This window comes from Rhinoderma darwinii, chromosome 1 (genome assembly GCF_050947455.1).
Source record: "Rhinoderma darwinii isolate aRhiDar2 chromosome 1, aRhiDar2.hap1, whole genome shotgun sequence".
Taxonomy (NCBI): domain Eukaryota; kingdom Metazoa; phylum Chordata; class Amphibia; order Anura; family Rhinodermatidae; genus Rhinoderma; species Rhinoderma darwinii.
The window spans coordinates 76,172,927-76,191,726 of record NC_134687.1 but is presented as its reverse complement, the minus strand read 5'-3'; the positions used below and the strand labels follow the sequence as shown (position 1 = coordinate 76,191,726).

The window sequence follows — 18,800 nt, the reverse complement described above, 5'->3', positions numbered from 1 at the left end:
ATGCTATGTCTTCATAAAAACGACGGCGACCCCAAAAATGCCACTAAAACGCCACAAACCAAAATATTGAGTATGTAGCCATTTTTACATTTCACTATAAAGTTTTATGCAACATCTGGTTGCAGCATTTTAGCCAACAAAATAAATACCACGAAAATGCTGCCAAACACTGTGTGTGAAACCATCCTGAAAGGATAACTAAACTTTCAAAAAACTCTTGACATGTCATAGTGACATGTCAGAAGTTTTGAATGTTGGGGTTTTGATGACTGAGACCCCTACCAATCGCTAAACGGAAGTGGCAGAAGCGCTTGGGTGAGCGCTGTGCCGCCTTGTTTCTCATCGCTTTTCCTTGGAAAGCCGAGCAAGTGGAGTACGAACTCATAGACTTTCATAAACAAATCTACACAGCGCTCACCTGAGCCCTTCTGCCTCTTCGTTTTAGCAACTGGTGGGGGTCTCAGTGCTCGTGGGGGTTTCAGTCGCTATGACATATTTTTAAAGTTTGGTTTGTTCAGACGCGGCAGATTTGTAGCCGAAATTTCTGTCTGAATGTGTTCTGTAAAAATCCTTGCACATGCTGCATAAATAACCCCATTCAGATGTATAGAACATATTTCCAGTTGCAGAACTTTCTGCCACGTGTGAACATACCCTTATAAATAGGGTAAATGTGTGTAGGCGGTTTACAAACCAGCATAGGAATGATCCCTTTTGATGTATAAATAATGAAAATATGACTTTACTAAAGAGCAAATAAACACAATAAAAAACCAACATATTACTAATAAATAAAAATCCTTGAATTTTCCTCCGTCAATATTATTTCACTATCGCAGCTCCCACAGGGACTGTCACCCAGCTGTCCCGGACTCCTGAATGGAAAATTTTGTATAGTTAGGTATCCATACAGAAGTGAGAGATATGTATAGAGCGCTACATCATTAGCCAGATTTGTAGTGCAGGTGCTAGGAAAACAGTGTGACAAATCTTTTTGGAGCTATAATGGTGGCCATATTGGTTGTCAGGCGGCTTGATAGAAGGCGTCACCTCTAAATTATTGTAATGCAGATGAAAAGCTTTCAAAGACTTTTACAACTTTTTTTAATATATTATATACATTATATTGTCTGCAAATCTATCTCTCTATGTCTATCTATCTATCTATCTATCTATCTATCTATCTATCTATCTATCTATCTATCTATCTATCTCATATCTATCTATCTATCTATCTATCTATCTATCTATCTATCTATCTATCTATCTATCTATCTATCTATCTATCTATCTATCTATCTATCTATCTATCTATCTATCTATCTCATATCTATCTATCTATCTATCTCATATTGATCTATCTATCCATCGCTCTCTCTCTCTCTCTCTCTCTCACTCTCTATCTCTCTCTCTCTCTCTCTCTCTCTCCATATAGATGTGTGCATATTACTTGATATTTTATAAAATCTCAAATAAACAGGAGAAATCAATAAAAACAACAAAAAAGTTAAATCAATTAGATTTATGGGCGGGGCTGCTGTGTCAAGCTGCCAAGCTTATGAATGAAAGTGGGCGTGATTTACTGCATGGGGCGTGGTTTAGGAGTAGAGGCTCGGTGCAGCCTGTGCTCTGCTGTCAGTGGAGTGGAGGCCACCTCTATGTGTGGTGCATGATCTACATTTCAGCATCCTGAGCTCGGACTGCAGACTATACATACCTCCAGCTATTGTGGGGCTGTATATATGAACACTGTCCATGTGTCTGGCAGCAGATCTCCTCTGATTCCCTCCAAACTTCTCAGCTGGGATATTATTGACCAAAACATGAAAATGAGGAGTAAGGTGCTGCTGACTGTCCTCCTGAGCTGCTGCCTGGTGGAGATCTTTGCAGTTTCAGGTAAGAGATTCCAATCCAATTACGTATGTGTCATAGGAATAAATGCAAAACCCATCCATTTTTAGTTGCTGATCTGGGGTATTAGTTTATTACTTGACTTTTTACTTTGTTTAGTTTGGGATTAGTTTATCCCATAGTGTTGAGATACTGGTGATGTTTATAGATGTAACCTCTTTGTCCAAAGAACAATGTATAATCCAGTATTAATCCGTTCAGTACATAATTGTTTCAAATTAACCAAGTGTCCCATAAACATGAATTGTAATGATGCAAACCATTTCTGTCCATGACCAATATATATTTAGTGTGCCAAATATATGTCACAACTATAATTCATGATCATTAACAGCAAATTGTTTTTATCACAGTCACGCTCTTTTATTTATTTTTTTGCTCTGTGTATGTAAATATAATAAATTAGATTTATGGCTGTATATTATGGGATAAGGGATATACAGCTACATTATTTATCAGATTACACAAAAATATTATTCATTTGACTCTGAAACATAAATGGGGCTTATGTATAAAATAACCTTGGAATTTTTGGCCCATTAAAATGGCGCCAAATGGTATATACGTAAAAATACAACAGTGTATGAAGAATATGTCACACCACTTACAAAAGATTTTGTCATCATGCTCGAGATACATAGAAATGTCTCTTATGGCTCATGCACAGGGCTGTTTTATGGCTGTTTTGTACAGAATGGGGCTCCACGTAATGGGCCCCCCATAGAGATACATGGGGTCTCTACTGTACCAGCATATACTTCTGATTTCATGCGGAGGTTTTTTTGTGATGGATTCCGTACATGGCATGCTCCATCGACTACATATGTACAGAAGCATTCTCCCCTAGAAGCACTGCTTTTAAGGTAGAACATTTCCGTATATACTGTAGCCATCAGAGGCTGTATTGCAGCAAACATGGTCCCTGCGGCTCCATATGACCTCCGTGCACTACCGTACAGGCCCCATGCACAATGCTGAGCCGTAAATTCTTTTATGCATAGGGTGCAGGTATATGTGACATTTTTAAAGTCGCAATTGCAACATTTCTTAGCACTATTTTTATACATGAGCGTTAATGTATCTGCATAAATTTCTCTTTATTATGTTTTATTTTTCTTTTATTAATTTGTTAAATGGGGCCATAAGCTTCACTTACATTGAATCGTTAAGTTATGGTGAAAATTTATAGTGGCCTGAAACCTTTGACTCTTCAGTTGTTTGGAACTACAACCTCCAGCATGCAATAACTATACAGATATGCTGAGAGCTGCCGAGCTGTAAATTGCAGTCCACTCTTATAAATGTGTATATATAATACCAGCTGGGTGCAATTTGTTGGTACTGTTTTTGGATATAGTTTTTGTATTTTTTGGTTAGTATTGATCAATGATGTCTCATGCATTTGCTGTTATCACTGCACCCTAACCGGTGTATTATGCAACATTGAGGAAAAATGCACTTCAAAGGTACAAGATGTTCGCTGGTGACTTTTTTATGACGGTACCGAGGATGGGCACTGGGGAACGATACGTGGAGACGCACATCATGTGCTATCTCATTAACACTAGATTAATTAGGGCTTGGAATCCAAACAATGGACTCATGATTTATTATTGTACCCCAGCACTAATAAAGAGGGAATGAGATCATCAGATAAGGGCTCCCTCATTTTAATATCCCACATCCTTTTATAAAGACCTTGAAGCTGGCCTGGCAGAAAAACAGGAACTCCACCCAAGGTTATGAATTGATTTGCTAGCATTTTACCCCTGTACCACCTCCACCGTCTTCCTGTTATGATAGTCCCAAATAAATTATATAATGATTTTTTATAGAATAATCCTTACAGATAGGACTTTTTTTTAAAGTACTTTTACTTTATTTTATATTATAGTATATTGTTTTTATTCTTTACAGATGCCCCAACATTAAGCACTAAAAATGCCAATGTCTCCATAGCATTAAACCATACATTAAATATTACTTGCAGGTACAGTATGACATATTCTGTGTTATCTGTCTCTTTTTTTGTTTATATCAGTCAATTAAGTATTTTTCCTTTATGGTTTTAATAGTTTTTTTTAATTTTACTTAGAAATGGTCATATTATAAATTATTACATGTGTGTTACAGCTCTGGTGAATTAAAGAGGCTCTGTCACCATTTTATATCTGCCCTATCTTCTACCTAATCTAATAGGCATTTTAATGTAGATAAGTAATGTGTTTTTTTTTTTAACTTTTATTTTTGACAAAGTTACGAGCTTTTTAAGTGTTATGCAAATTTGTTCTTAATTCCCAAGTGTTTGTTTTTTTTACTTTTCACCAAGTGGGCATAGTGAAGAGAAGTGTATGACGCTGACCAATCAGCGAAATAATTTCTGTTCATTCATGTCCATCTGTACTCACAGCACAGTGTGATCTTGCGAGATCACGTTGTGCTGTCACTTACTCCCACATACCGGAGGCCATGTCTTTTCATTCTCCCGACACTCCGGTAAAGTTAATGTGGGAGTATGTGACAGCACAATGTGATCTCGCAAGATCACACTGTGCTGTGAGTACAGATGGACATGAATGAAGAGACGTCTATGATGCTGATCGGTCAGCGTCATACACTTCTCTTCACTATGTCCACTTGGTGAAAAGTAAAAAAACGCCCACTTGGGCATTATGAACAAATTTACATAACACGTAAAATACTCATAACTTTGTCAAACATAAACGTTTTTAAAAAAAAACAAAAACAAAACAACAAATTACTTATCTACATTAAAGCGCCTATTAGATTAGGTAGAAGATAGGGCAGTTATAAACTGGTGACAGAGCCTCTTTAAAGAGGCCCTGTCACCACATTAGAAGTGCCCTATCTCCTACATAAGGAGATGGGCGCTGTAATGTAGGTGACAGTAATGCTTTTTATTTAGAAAAACTATCTATTTTAAACAACTTTATTAGCGATTTTAGATTTATGCTAATGAGTTTCTTAATGCCCAAGTGGGCGTGTTTTTACTTTCGACCAAGTGGGCATTGTACAGAGTGTATGACGCTGACCAATCAGTGACCAGTCAGCGTCATACACTCCTCTCCATTCATTTACACAGCAGCATCGTGTTCTTACTAGAACGCGATGTGCAGCCACATACACAGACATTAACGTTAATCAAGTGTCCTGATAATGAATATACATTACCTCCAGCCAGGACGTCATGTGTATTCAGAATCCTGACACTTCTGAATCTTTTCTGTGAGATTCCAGCAAGCCACGCGTAATCTCGCGAGATTACGAGGTAAACGAGATTCCGTTTCCCTTGCTGGAAATCTCACAGAAAAGATTCAGAAGTGTCAGGATTCTGAATACACATGACGTCCTGGCTGGAGGTCATGTATATTCATTATCAGGACACTTGATTAACGTAAATGTCTGTGTATGTGGCTGCACATCGTGTTCTAGTAAGAACGCGATGCTGCTGTGTAAATTAATGGGGAGAAGTGTATGATGCTGATTGGTCAGCGTCATACACTCCTCTGTACAATGCCCACTTCGTCGAAAGTAAAAACATGCCCACTTGGGTATTAAGAAACTCATTAGCATAAACCAAAATCGCTAATAAAGTGGTAAAAATAGATCGTTTTTCTAAATAAAAAGCATTACTGTCACCTACATTATAGCGCCGATCTCCTTATGTAGGAGATAGGGCACTTATAATGTGGTGACAGAGCCTCTTTATATATAAAAGTTTTCAACATAGCTTTCAATAGCTCAGAAAGCCGAAGGGCCTCAGGCTCCTTCACTCTGCATTTCTGTCGGGGTCCCAACTTATGGACCCCCACCAATGCTATCTGTTGACTTATCTTATCTATTTTCTTACTTCAATAAGAGAAGGCATTTGCTCACACAACCAGCCCTTGTATTACATTGGAACATTCAACACTATTATAAAATGGCATAAACATACATTTTTATGGAAATTTTTTGTTATGTTTTCAAAAACAGAATCTGAGAGAGCCCTTATATTATTATATGCCAGTGAGCCGCTCCTGTACACAAGCTGGGAATAAAGCAGGGGGTGCTTAGACTATGCTAGTTTTATTATTACGTTCTTGATCAAGATGAAGGTTCCTTATAAATATCTCTCTTGGTATCTGTTTATATTGTAATCTGTCCTTGTTGGTGGTTTGGACAGCCCCACCTATTAGATTGTGGATGGTCTGCCTGCTGGAAGCCCTCAGTGATCAGTTGTTATCTTTGGGGCATAAATAGGTGTCCATTGTTGTCTGTGGTACTCCAGAGCTGGATACACTCCTTGACTTTAAAGAGGCTGTCACCAGATTATAAGTGCCCTATCTCCTACATAATGTGATCGGCGCTGTAATGTAGATAACAGCAGTGGTTTTTATTTTGAAAAACGATCATTTTTTAGCAAGTTATGAGCTAGTTTAGATTTATGCTAATGACTCTCAATGGACAACTGGGCGTGTTTTTACTTTTTACCAACTGGGTGTTGTACAGAGGAGTGTATGACGCTGACCAATCAGTGACCAATCAGTGACTAATCAGTGTCCTACACTTCTCATTGTTCCATCCCAGCATGATCCACAGCACAGTGTGATTGTGCAGTGAAAGAAGTAAACACGCCCAGTTTCTAAAAACACAATACACGCCCAGTTGGAAATAAGAGAAAACACGCCCAGTTGTCCATTAGAAAGGCTTATTTGCATAAATATAAAATTGCTCATAACTTAGCCAAAAATTATCGTTTAAAAAAAACAAAACACGTTACTGTTATCTACATTGCAGCGCCGATCACATGCAATAGGAGATAGGGATTTGATAATCTGGTGACAGAGCCTCTTTAATAAAAGTAGGGCATCCCAATCTAGGGATTACTTTTATTAGCTTGATTAAAGAGGCTCTATCACCAGATTATAAGTCCCCTATCTCCTACATAATCGGATCGGCGCTGTAATGTAGATAACAGCAGTGGTTTTTATTTTGAAAAACTATAATTTTTGAGTAAGTTATGAGCAATTTTAGATTTATGCTACTTAATTTCCTAATAGACAAGTGGGCGTGTTTTTAATTTTGACCAAGTGGGCGTTGTACAGAGGAGTGTATAACGCTGACCAATCAGTGACCAATCAGCGTCATACACTTCTCATTGTTCCAGCCCAGTTTGTTTCACTGCACAATCACACTGTTACAATGGGCTGGAACAATGAGAAGTGTATGACGCTGAATGGTCACTGATTGGTCAGCGTCATACACTCCTCTGTACAACGTCCACTTGGTCAAAAGTAAAAACACGCCCAGTTGACTATTAAGAAACTAATTAGCATAAATCTAAAATTGCTTATAACTTGCTCAAAAATTATGGTTTTTCAAAATAAAAGCCACTGTTGTTATCTACATTACAGCACCGATCAGATTATGTGGGAGATAGGGCATTTATAATCTGGTGACAGAGGCTTTTAGCTACAAATAGTTTTTCTGGAAAGTTATGGTCCGAAGAACAGAATAATATATAAATGCATCTTCTTTATTTTTTAGGGGAGAGCAGCCAGTGGTTTGGTTATTACCTGGTCCTGTTGATAACCGTGTGTCACTTAGTGTGTGCAATGAAAGTGTTTATTGTCAGATACTTGTTATATCTCAGTTCACAGTAAATGACACTGGAATATACAAGTGTTACTATGAAGGTAGCCACACTGCCACCAGTGTTCTCCTGTCCATTGTTGGTAAGTAGATGCCTGTCACTCATATTGTATGAAGACCTTAATGGAACCTTAACTATCTTATCTCTATTTGATGTACAGTTGAGTGGGATTTATTTTTGTGTGTTATCACATTTCACAGACAGGGACTTAAAGAGGCTCTGTCACCACATTATAAGTGCCCTATCTCCTACATAATCTGATCGGTGCTGTAATGTAGATAACAACAGTGTTTTTTATTTTGAAAAACAATCATTTTTGAGCAAGTTATGACCTATTTTAGATTTATGCTAATTAGTTTCTTAATGACAAACTGGGCGTGTTTTTACTTTTGACCAAGTGGGCGTTGTACAGAGGAATGTATGATGCTGACCAATCAGTGACCAATCAGTGACCAATCAGCGTCATACACTTCTCATTGTTCCAGCCCAGCTTCTTTCACTTCACAATCACACTGTAACAATGGGCTGGAACAATGAGAAGTGTATGACGCTGATTAAAGAGGCTCTGTCACCAGATTTTGCAGCCCCTATCTGCTATTGCAGCAGATAGGCGCTGCAATGTAGATTACAGTAACGTTTTTATTTTTAAAAAACGAGCATTTTTGGCCAAGTTATGACCATTTTTGTATTTATGCAAATGAGGCTTGCAAAAGTCCAACTGGGCGTGTTTAAAAGTAAAAGTCCAAGTGGGCGTGTATTATGTGCGTACATCGGGGCGTGTTTACTACTTTTACTAGCTGGGCATTCTGATGAGAAGTATCATCCACTTCTCTTCAGAACGCCCAGCTTCTGGCAGTGCAGATCTGTGACGTCACTCACAGGTCCTGCATCGTGTCGGCCACATCGGCACCAGAGGCTACAGTTGATTCTGCAGCAGCATCAGCATTTGCAGGTAAGTAGCTACATCGATTTACCTGCAAACGCCGATGCTGCTGCAGAATCATCTGAAGCCTCTGGTGCCGATGTGGCCGACACGATGCAGGACCTGTGAGTGACGTCACAGATCTGCACTGCCAGAAGCTGGGCGTTCTGAAGAGAAGTGGATGATACTTCTCATCAGAACGCCCAGCTAGTAAAAGTAGTAAACACGCCCCGATGTACGCACATAATACACGCCCACTTGGACTTTTACTTTTCAACACGCCCAGTTGGACTTTTGCAAGCCTCATTTGCATAAATACAAAAATGGCCATAACTTGGCCAAAAATGCTCGTTTTTTAAAAATAAAAACGTTACTGTAATCTACATTGCAGCGCCGATCTGCTGCAATAGCAGATAGGGGCTGCAAAATCTGGTGACAGAGCCTCTTTAAGAAACGAATTAGCATAAATCTAAAATTGCTGATAACTTGCTCAAAAATGATTGTTTTTTCAAAATAAAAATCACTGCTGTTATCTACATTACAGCGTCGATCAGATTATGTAGGAGATAGCGCACTTATAATCTGGTGACAGAGCCTCTTTAACTAATGGCAAATGATGGGGCATGTGCCCTGTGTGCTTATTGCCAGAAAGGGCACCAACAAACCAGACTGACTTGGCCTAGGTATTAAAAAACAGGGCTAGTGCAACAGACTAAATATTTCCCCTTGATGAAGGAAAGACTAGCTGTACTTGCAGATCAGAGATTACCCTTTAGCCTGTATGGGTCTCTCAGACTTTAATGCCAACACAGTATTAGCACAGAGTGAGTGGATACACCCCCAAGGGTTACGCCAGCCTTCTCTCCTACAAAGAATGGAAAGTAAGGGTGAACAAATGCTGGCCCCTCCTGTCCCGAAATGTAAGAGATGATGGCGGGGGGTGTGGTGGCAGGAACTAACATCCGAAGGGTGGACCTGTTCTCCATATATGCCTCTGAAAATGAAGATACTTGGTGAAGTAGATTGTCTTCAGGGAAGTTTTCATCTAGTAAAGCTAATGTTCATGTTGGATTAGAAATATTAAAATTCAAGGGATTTTCTGTCTTGATGTTAGATCCTTAATAGGTAGCACGTTTTCTCCGTGGTTATCCCTTTTGACTTTGACTTGCAGCACTGGGGTCCTTGGTCGTATCTGACCAAGGACAACATCTGCATGGAGTTTGTATGTTATCCCCGTGTTTACGTGGTTTCTACCAGGGACTGCAGTTTCCTCCCATACTCCAAAGAAAACAACAACATGCTGATAGATTCATTTGGAATTTAATTTGTAAGCCCCAATGAGGACAGGGAGTGATGAGAATCTCTGTACAGCGCTGCGGAATATGTTGCCGCTATGTAAATGTATAAAATAATTAAATGAAAATATTAATAATTTACATTGAACCCTGTAAACAGGTCTAGATTAGGATTCCTGTGTGGCTCGTATTATATTTATGTTTTAAATATTCATTTTGTCCTCAGATCAAAGCTCACCATTTGAGTCACCCGCAAGTGACAACCCCATTGCTGTGTCTATCCCTGGTGCAGGAAATGAGACTGTGATAATTCCATGCTTTGCTTCCAGAGAGGATCTCAACGTGACCCTGCGCACTGTAAGGGATTCTTAGATTTTTGGAACACTTCGTCGATTTCCATGAATCCTTAAATTTGAAAAAGTTTACCATTTTTTTTGGGGGGTTTCTGTCATTATTCCATTATGTGAGGTGTTTTAAAATCCCATTTACTGTTTATGGGGGAAAAAAAATATGCAGATTATGGATTTATATATGCACTGCACATTCTAGCTGTCCCAGATTTCACCAGTTTCAACTGAACAGAAAAATTCACTACTAAATCCACATGTAAATTGGCATGCAAAAGTTGAGTAAGCGCATTTCCAATGTGGATATCATGTGGATGTGTGGTGGAATTTTTCCTCGGCATCTGCTAGAATGGCAACGACAACCTCATTTTCCACATACAGTAATAGAGCTACTTCTATTTGGTAAAAAAAAAGCATAAGACCAGTGCATCAGTCTTGAATTAGGGATATCATTTGCATCATACTTTAGTTTTTGATGTGCTGCTGCTAAGAGTGGTGGATACCTATCCGGAATGTATCTTTAGAGTATAAAAAAATTACTTTTGGGAGAAAATGAAACAATACATTGCTGAATATGATGCACGTTTAGTAAGCCATATTTTCTGACGTAATGATTAATTTGCCCGAGAGTATTTTTGAAGTCTCAGAGAACACTGCACAGGACACCTACATATCCTGGGAAGCAATGGTTTTGTTACCATAGATGCTCAGATTATTAGGGGTATTTTTCTAAATCCGGCAAATTCCTGGGCAAATGCCTGGGCTTACTGCTTTTGAAAGGGGTTGCCAATAAATCCTCTATCAAAAGCTGACAGTGGAGCGGATTGCTGATGATAAAGGGGTTGTCTAGTTTAGAAAACCTATTTTCATATACCTCATTAGAGAGTTCTGAGTAAATAGATGGGAGGGGGGGTCCTCTGTTCAGGATTCTCATGTCTTGGTCAAAATGGAGAGTTGTTACAAAAAGTGCGTCTCTCTCTGGAGAGCTTGACCTGTTCTGCATTTAACAGCTAACCCATTGATTTGAATGGGCACTGTGTAATACTTAATGTTGCCTTTGGTGGTGCTGCAGGGAAATGTAACATTTACTGCCAAGTTTCCCCAAAGATTACAGCTGAACGCTGGGGGGGGGGGGGGGGGGGCGGGTAGGAGTCCCAGCCGGTGGACACTTTGTGATCTGCTTATTGTCAAGGGACCCTTCTAACAAATACGGACTGTCCAAAGCGGAGAACCACTTAAAGAAAAAGCACTTAGATTATCAGTTCCATTCACAGTGCCAGCATCGTGATGTCATTTGTCACACCGAACATGGCTTTAGCTGAAAAGATTGAACCATATTTAGTTAAAAGGGGTGTAAATAGGGTGACTACAAACAGCTGAGGTACGTTTGTGGTTGGGGTAGACACTCTGTTAGCCAAGGGCCGTTATGAACCGCAGAATCGTTCTTATTATTAATTACTTTGCTTGAATTATCTGTGTGTCTATCGCCAGCTCAAGTTTCACATCCATGATATTCTTACATAAATTGAAGGTTTTTGTTTTTAATAAAATAGTCATCTTGAAAAATTCCATTTGATATTGTAGGTTGACCATTTACAAATCTATATATTTTTTCTGTAGAAATATGCAGAAAACATGTTTGCTCCCAATGGACACAGTATACAGTGGGACTATAAAAAGGGAATCATTATTTCAAGTGGGCTGCTGAGGTTTTACGATATGGTCTTCTGTGAAACAATTTTCAATGGACAAACATACAGGTCCTCCGACTACATTATTGTCGTTATAGGTAAGATATTATTTGTTCAGTAATGATAATGAAATGATATACTTATGATAGGAAATATCTAATATTATTATTGCTATTATTATTTTTATCATTATGATCAGAGGTCGATTGAAATATTTTTAGGGTAAAAATACTCCTCTAGGCTATGTTCACACGGAGTATTTTGCAGGAGGAATATCTGCCTCAAAATTCCTTTTGGAACTTTGAGGCAGATTTTCCTCTCCCTGCACGCCGATTTTCGCGGCGATTTTCGCCCGCGGCCATTGAGCGCCGCGGGCATAAAACACCGTGAAATACGCTTTCTCTGCCTCCCATTGAAGTCAATGGGAGGTCAGAGGCGTAAACGCCCGAAGATAGGGCATGTCGCTTCTTTTTCCCGCGAGGCAGTTTTACTGCTCGCGGGAAAAAGACACCGACGCCTCCCATTGAAATCAATGGGAGGCGTTTTCGGGCCGTTTTTGCCGAGTTTTGCGACGCGGTTTCCGCGTCAAAAAACTCGGCAAAATACTCCGTGTGAACATAGCCCTAAGCATTTTTGAGGAGTATTTTTAACCACGGAGAAGTACGTAATTTCGGTAAATAAAATTAATAATACATAGGGATATGTGGTGTTAAAACCTCACTATTTATGCAGGGAAATATTACTATAACTTATAATAATGCTTACATGCTTTAAATAGTGAGTTTAAGTGATTCTAAACCTATTTTATATTATACCTAATTACTCTACATAGGTACCCACATGATGTCATTAGAAACCGCCTGGCAGTGCTGCACTAGTGGCACAGTACGAGGATTTAGAGAAGTACAAAAAGACAAGTTCTGAGAACCTCTCCACATGCACTTTTATTACCTGTAGTACTGTGCCGCCAGCGCCGTCCTCCCGCTCAATGTGAACTCAGTCTTCTGTGTAAGAATATGCATGAAACTAATTTCAAAGCGTTTAGGAGCATTTACAGGCGTCAATGACGCCTGTTGAAGGCATTATTGTCACCTTTGATTATTATTATCATCATCATCATCATCATTTGGGGATCATATTAGATGCTAAATTCTCTTATTATTCTTCCTTATAGATGATAATTTGTGTCTCTGTGTCTTTTTTTCTCTCGTTCTTTTAGAATTTAAAATATTTAGTCTGACAATGAGCCCGCACCCTCAGATCCAGGTGGCTGTTGGGGAGGGGCTGGAATTATCTTGCACCGCACACACGCCATTCAATGTCAAACTCCAATTTAAATGGGACTTTCCTGCAATGGAGGTAACTAATGTTAATCTTTGTGTGTTTAAAGTGCACCTATAATTCTAGGTGAATTATCAGAATAAGCCGTTATGTGTGTGTACGAACACCAGTATTTTTACCTATATAATGTGTTTTTATGCAGTTTTCCTCCTCTGCATACTCCATCTCTAATAGTCAGTTCTTCCTGAGCTGAGCGCCAGAAGAACGGGGCACTATGGGCTTTGTTGTTCTCCCATGCTCAGGAGCACTGCACATTGTCCTCCAGCCCACAGTTCTGTGCCTGCTTTTAACAAACCAGCAGAGGATTCTGATCAGTGTTCTGGGTGAGCTCCCCATATTATCCCATCCTCAATGCTATGATCAATCATCTGCTCCATCATGAGAACTGGCAGTCCGTCTACAAACCCACAATCTCCCCTCTCACAGACACAGCAGCTGCAGAGTGCTAAAGACATTATAAATAAGTTTTTTTTTACAAAGGTGCGAGTTTAATACTTACTAGAAGATGATCTAGTAGGATTCCTCTCCTCCCCTGTCTCTCTACAACTCTGCTCTGTGCAATAGAATCCCTAGGTGATTCTGAAAGCTCTGACCACATACACACCTCATAGCAATTGTGGTTTCTCAGTGAGTGCACAGATTCTGAGCTCTTACAGACTGTGTTAATAGCCAGGCTAAGCAGAAAGAGTTGTCCGATTAGTGATTAGCAATGTTCCTTAACCCCTTTCAGACATTTGACATAGGGTTACGTCATAGTCGGCAAGGGAAACCGGGTATTAGCTGTATGTTACAGAAGACACTTCACTGCAACAGACAGGATCGGAGATAATGCTGACCCCGGTCGTTTAACCCCTTTGATGCCGCAGTTAATAGCGCCCGCAGCATCTAAGCTGTTAGAAAGAGGTGAGATGGCCCCCTCCAACAGTCTGTTGGGCTCTCGGTGATGCGATCGCGGAGTGCCGATGGTTGTCATGGCAGCCTAGGGGCCTAATGTCAGAGGCAGAGGTTTAATAGGAGCCGGTAGAAAACACAATATAATGCAATACATAAGTATTGCAGTATATTGTGCCATCGATCCAGTGATCGCTAGTTATAGTTCCTTAGGGGGACTAATAAAAAAGTAAATTTTTTTATATTTCAAAAGTTCAAAAACCCCCCTTTTCCCATTTTCCCCTAGAAGCAATGTAATGTAAGAAAATAAACATAATTGGTATTGCCGTGTCGATAGAAGGCCAAACTATTACAATATATTACGGTAAACGCCGTTATTAAAAAAAAAAATTTCAAATGCTTGTTAACACAAAAAATGGATTAAAAAGGGTTCAAAAAGCTTTATGGTACTAAGAAAAACGACATCTCGCCCTGCAAAAAACAAGCCCTTACATCGCTCAAAGATACAACAATAAAAAAGTTCTGGGATTCTGAATTAGTCTTTTCTTTGTAAAAGTAGTTAACCATAAAAAAATATATAAATTAGGTATAACCGTAATCGTGTTGAACCACAGAATAAAGTTAACATGTCGTTTTTACATCACGGTGATTGCTGTAAAAACAAAACCCAAAAACAATGGTGGAATCAATCTCTTTATTCCGTTCCACCCCACAAATATATTTTATGGTACAATAAATAATGCTGTGAAAAAATACGTCTTGTCAAAAAACCCTCATACGGCTATATCCTCAGAAAAATAAAAAAGTTTTAGCTTTTCGAAGGTGGGGAGGAAAAAAAGAAAATGAAAAAATGAGAAAAGGCAGCTGCGGCGGCAAGCAGTTTATCTTTGCAGTCACTATTTACAAGGAGAAAAACTGTAAACGATATGTAAGGTTTAATTTAATTTTTTTTAAATTAGATCATTCATTGAAAAACAGTCAATAGTCCACATTCTCAGCACAAATGTTTTTTTTCCATAGACCTACCATTATTTATGTACTCTGTGAATATTACACTGAATATCAATGTTTACTAAAGGGGTTTTCCCATAATCATTATTTATCACCTATCCACAAGATAGGTGACAAATATCTTATCGGTGGGGGTTCTACTGCTGGCACCCCCGCGATCACAAGAACCGGCTTACCTTGCTGTTTCAGGGAGCCCCATAGGAATGGAGCAATAGTGCGCATACTCGGCCACCGCTCCATTCATTCCTATGAGGCTGTGGAGCGCTATCTTCGGCAGCCCCATAGAACTAAAAAAAGCGTTGGTCAAGCATGCGCACTACCACTCCATTTTTATGGGGCTCCCTCAAACGGCAAGGTAAGCTCGTTCTCACGATCGGTGGATAGGTGATAAATTTTGATTATGGAAAAATCCCTTTAAGCTAAAGAACATTGTATTAATACAGGATAAACGGCTGTGCTTCAGTTACAATCTCAGCCACATACTGTACAGGAACAGTGAAAGCAGGAGCAACAAATAATGTTACATTTATCAAGAGTGAAATCTGCTCTTTATTGAACTGTGAATGTAAAGATTTAGATTTTATATTATTATTAATAATATTTATTTTTTGTAATGTTAGAAAAACCGATCAATAGTAAAAGTATTCAGACATCAATTAGAAAACGTTCTGGAGTACAAAATATTGCTGATAATAGAAGAGGCAACTTTGGAAGACGGAGGGTATTATAGCTGCACAGCAGACACCGGAGGCGTGAATAAGACTAACATCACCAAGGTCATTGTGCATGGTAAGTAGAGACCTGCATTGAGACAGGGACTTCACCAAGTTCCCTATAAGCAGTATGTGGGTATGTTCACACGGCTTATTTTCAGCCGTTTTTCGGGCAGTAAATGCCCTGAAAAATAGCTAAAAATACAGAGGCTGAACGCCTCCAAATATCAGCCCATTTATTTCAGTGGGAAAGACAATGTTTCGTTACCACAGGGTGTTTTTTTAAGCGGCCATTTGTAAAAACAGCGCATACAAAAACGCCCCGTAAAAAGAAGTGCATGTCACTTCTTGAGCCGTTTTTGGAGCCGTTTGTCAGTGTCTCAATAGAAAAACAACTCCAAAACCGGTAAAAAACGCATAGGAAAAAAAACGCTTGATGACTAAAAAACGGCTGAAAATCAGAGGCTGTTTTCCCTTGAAAACAGCTCCGTAGTTTACAGCCGTTTTTAGTTTGCTGTGAGAACATACCCTAAATGTGACAATGACAAAACGACAAACTTTGTCAGGTGTCAGCTGGGTGGATACTGCAGGTTTTGGATAATTATTGGATACAGATAATGTATGTTTATTAATATATGCACTCAATGGCCACTGTATTAGAGACACCCATCTAGTAGCGCGTTGGACCTCCTTTGGCCTTCAGAACCACAGCAGTTCATTGCGGCATACATTCCACCAGGTGTTGAAATCGTTCTTGAGGACTATTGGCCCATTTGGACCAGATAGCTTTTCACAGTTGCTGCTTAAGTGTCCTTCTGCCGTAGGGGAAAACAACTACCATGCAGGGCTGAACTTGGTCGGCCACAATTCTTAGGTAAGCTGTTCCGAAGTCTATCCACAGGTACCATAGGACCAAGGGTGTGGCAAGAAAATATTTCCCACATTTTTACACCACCAGAGCCTGAACTGTTGAAACCTGACAGGAAGGATTCATAGATTCTTGCTACTTGCGCCAAAAATCTGGACCTTCTATCAACATGGTGCAACAGAAATTTGGATTCATCTGACCAGGCGATCTTTTTCCACTGCTCATTGACCAATTTTTGCTTTCTTGTGCCCACTGGAGTTTTGCCTTTCTGTTTCTCTTAGAAAGCAATGGCACTCGAACTTGTCGTCTGATATAACCCTCGCTAAGGAACAACGGGCTGTGTATTCAGATGCGTTAGTTGGATCCACCAGCGTTGTATTCGGCTGCAATTTGCCTGTGCACCGCCTGTTCATTAGAACGATTCTTGACATCCACAGGATCCCCTTTCGTTGAATGTTTTCCCTTGATCATACCCTTCCCGGTATACTCTCGACACTGTTGCACAGGAAAACTTCAAAGGTTAGTGTAGAACCAATGACGATTTCTCATTCGAATTCGCTCAGATTGCCCGATTTTCCCATTCTAATGTGGATTCACACTGAAACTGATTCACAGAAAACTTGCTCACTTGATTTTATTCTGGGGTCACATGTCTAATTTTCATTCAATTGTGAAAGCCGGTTGTCTCTAATAAAGTGGCCATTCAGTGTACATACACACACACACACACACACACACACACACATATATATCAAAGTCTTGCCGTGTGAATGTATTACACTGAAATAAATTATTTGAAGTCTGAACATGAATGTAATTTGTATGCAATTTCTACCCACAGAGAAGCCATTTATATTAATTGATGAAGGAATGGAAAAGGTGATTGTGTGTAAGACTGGAGACCACATCAAGATACCACTGAAATTTACAGCATATCCCACTCCTGTAGTGAAATGGTACGTCCGATATAGAAAGATCCACTATGGTACTTTCTTTAAAACAACTTTTAAGTAACTGGGAATTACTCTTTTTCTCAGGATGAAAAATGGAATTCCCATTAATTACAGTCACAGATTCCCTTACTTCCTCTTAATAAATCACTGTGATGAAGACGACATCGGGAATTATACTGTTATTCTTACTAACCCAAAGACAAGAGATTATGAGAAACACACTTTTCAAGTCTTTGTACATGGTGAGTTTCGGTCCAGTGTATAGTATGAAGTATACATGTGATAAGTCATATAAAGGAGATGAGAGAAGTAAAAAATGTGCATATGTTGTTCTGCAGTGCCACCGCATATAGGAGAAAAGGCTGTGTTCTCCACCCTCGAATCATACAAGTATGGCAAACAGTCCTCTCTTACATGTACGGCATATGGAATTCCAACCCCTGTGATCATTCACTGGTCATGGCAGCTGGAAGAAGAGTGCACATACTTACCACAGTGAGTTATATACATTTGTAATATACATTGACAATTACCAATACTACAGACTGGGTAGAATTTTATTGTTACCACATGTATTGGCTGGGGTAAAAAAAAAATCCCATAGGTATTGAGAGAAAATACTAAAATTCACATCTCTCACTTAACATAGGGTTGGTTTATTGGTGAAGAAAAACAGCTGCAAAATGCTCCTTAAATATTGTATCTTGTCCTTTTAGTCATCTGTCTAGTTTGCTTTTATATGTATAATAATTGGAACCTACCTTTTATAAAGCCTACAATCATTTATGTCTTTTGGCTGCAATAGTTATTTCCATGCAACTTCTTCATAAAATTATAATCAAACAAATCATAAAAGATGGGGATTATATACAGGGGTGATGGCTGGCATATACAGGGATGATGGTGTTATATACAGGGATGATTTCTGGTATATAGAGGGATGATGGCTGGTATATACAGGGATGATGGACGTTATATACAGTGATGATGGTGTTATATACAGGGATGATTGCTGGTATATACAGGGATGATGGCTTGTATATACAGGGATGATGGACGTTATATACAGGGATGATGGACGTTATATACAGGGATGATGGACGTTATATACAGGGATGATGGCCGGTATATACAGGGATGATGGCTGGCATATACAGGGATGATTGTGGGTTGTGTACAGGGATGATGGGGGTTATATACA

At 39.3% G+C, this 18,800-nt stretch overlaps 1 protein-coding gene across 1 annotated transcript in view; it reads left to right on the top strand.

Annotated features, from left to right (window-relative positions):
- The first annotated feature begins 1,652 nt into the window (after positions 1 to 1,652).
- Positions 1,653 to 18,800, top strand: part of KDR (kinase insert domain receptor) — a 34,488-nt gene continuing 17,340 nt past the window's right edge. Inside the window, exons 1-10 of the mRNA XM_075859781.1 lie at positions 1,653 to 1,896; positions 3,829 to 3,901; positions 7,462 to 7,649; positions 10,011 to 10,141; positions 11,752 to 11,920; positions 13,042 to 13,181; positions 15,686 to 15,854; positions 17,488 to 17,602; positions 17,684 to 17,841; positions 17,938 to 18,094. Of these exons, the coding sequence (XP_075715896.1) occupies positions 1,743 to 1,896; positions 3,829 to 3,901; positions 7,462 to 7,649; positions 10,011 to 10,141; positions 11,752 to 11,920; positions 13,042 to 13,181; positions 15,686 to 15,854; positions 17,488 to 17,602; positions 17,684 to 17,841; positions 17,938 to 18,094 (1,454 nt within the window). The 5' untranslated portion in view covers positions 1,653 to 1,742. The remainder of the gene's footprint in view (positions 1,897 to 3,828; positions 3,902 to 7,461; positions 7,650 to 10,010; positions 10,142 to 11,751; positions 11,921 to 13,041; positions 13,182 to 15,685; positions 15,855 to 17,487; positions 17,603 to 17,683; positions 17,842 to 17,937; positions 18,095 to 18,800) is intronic.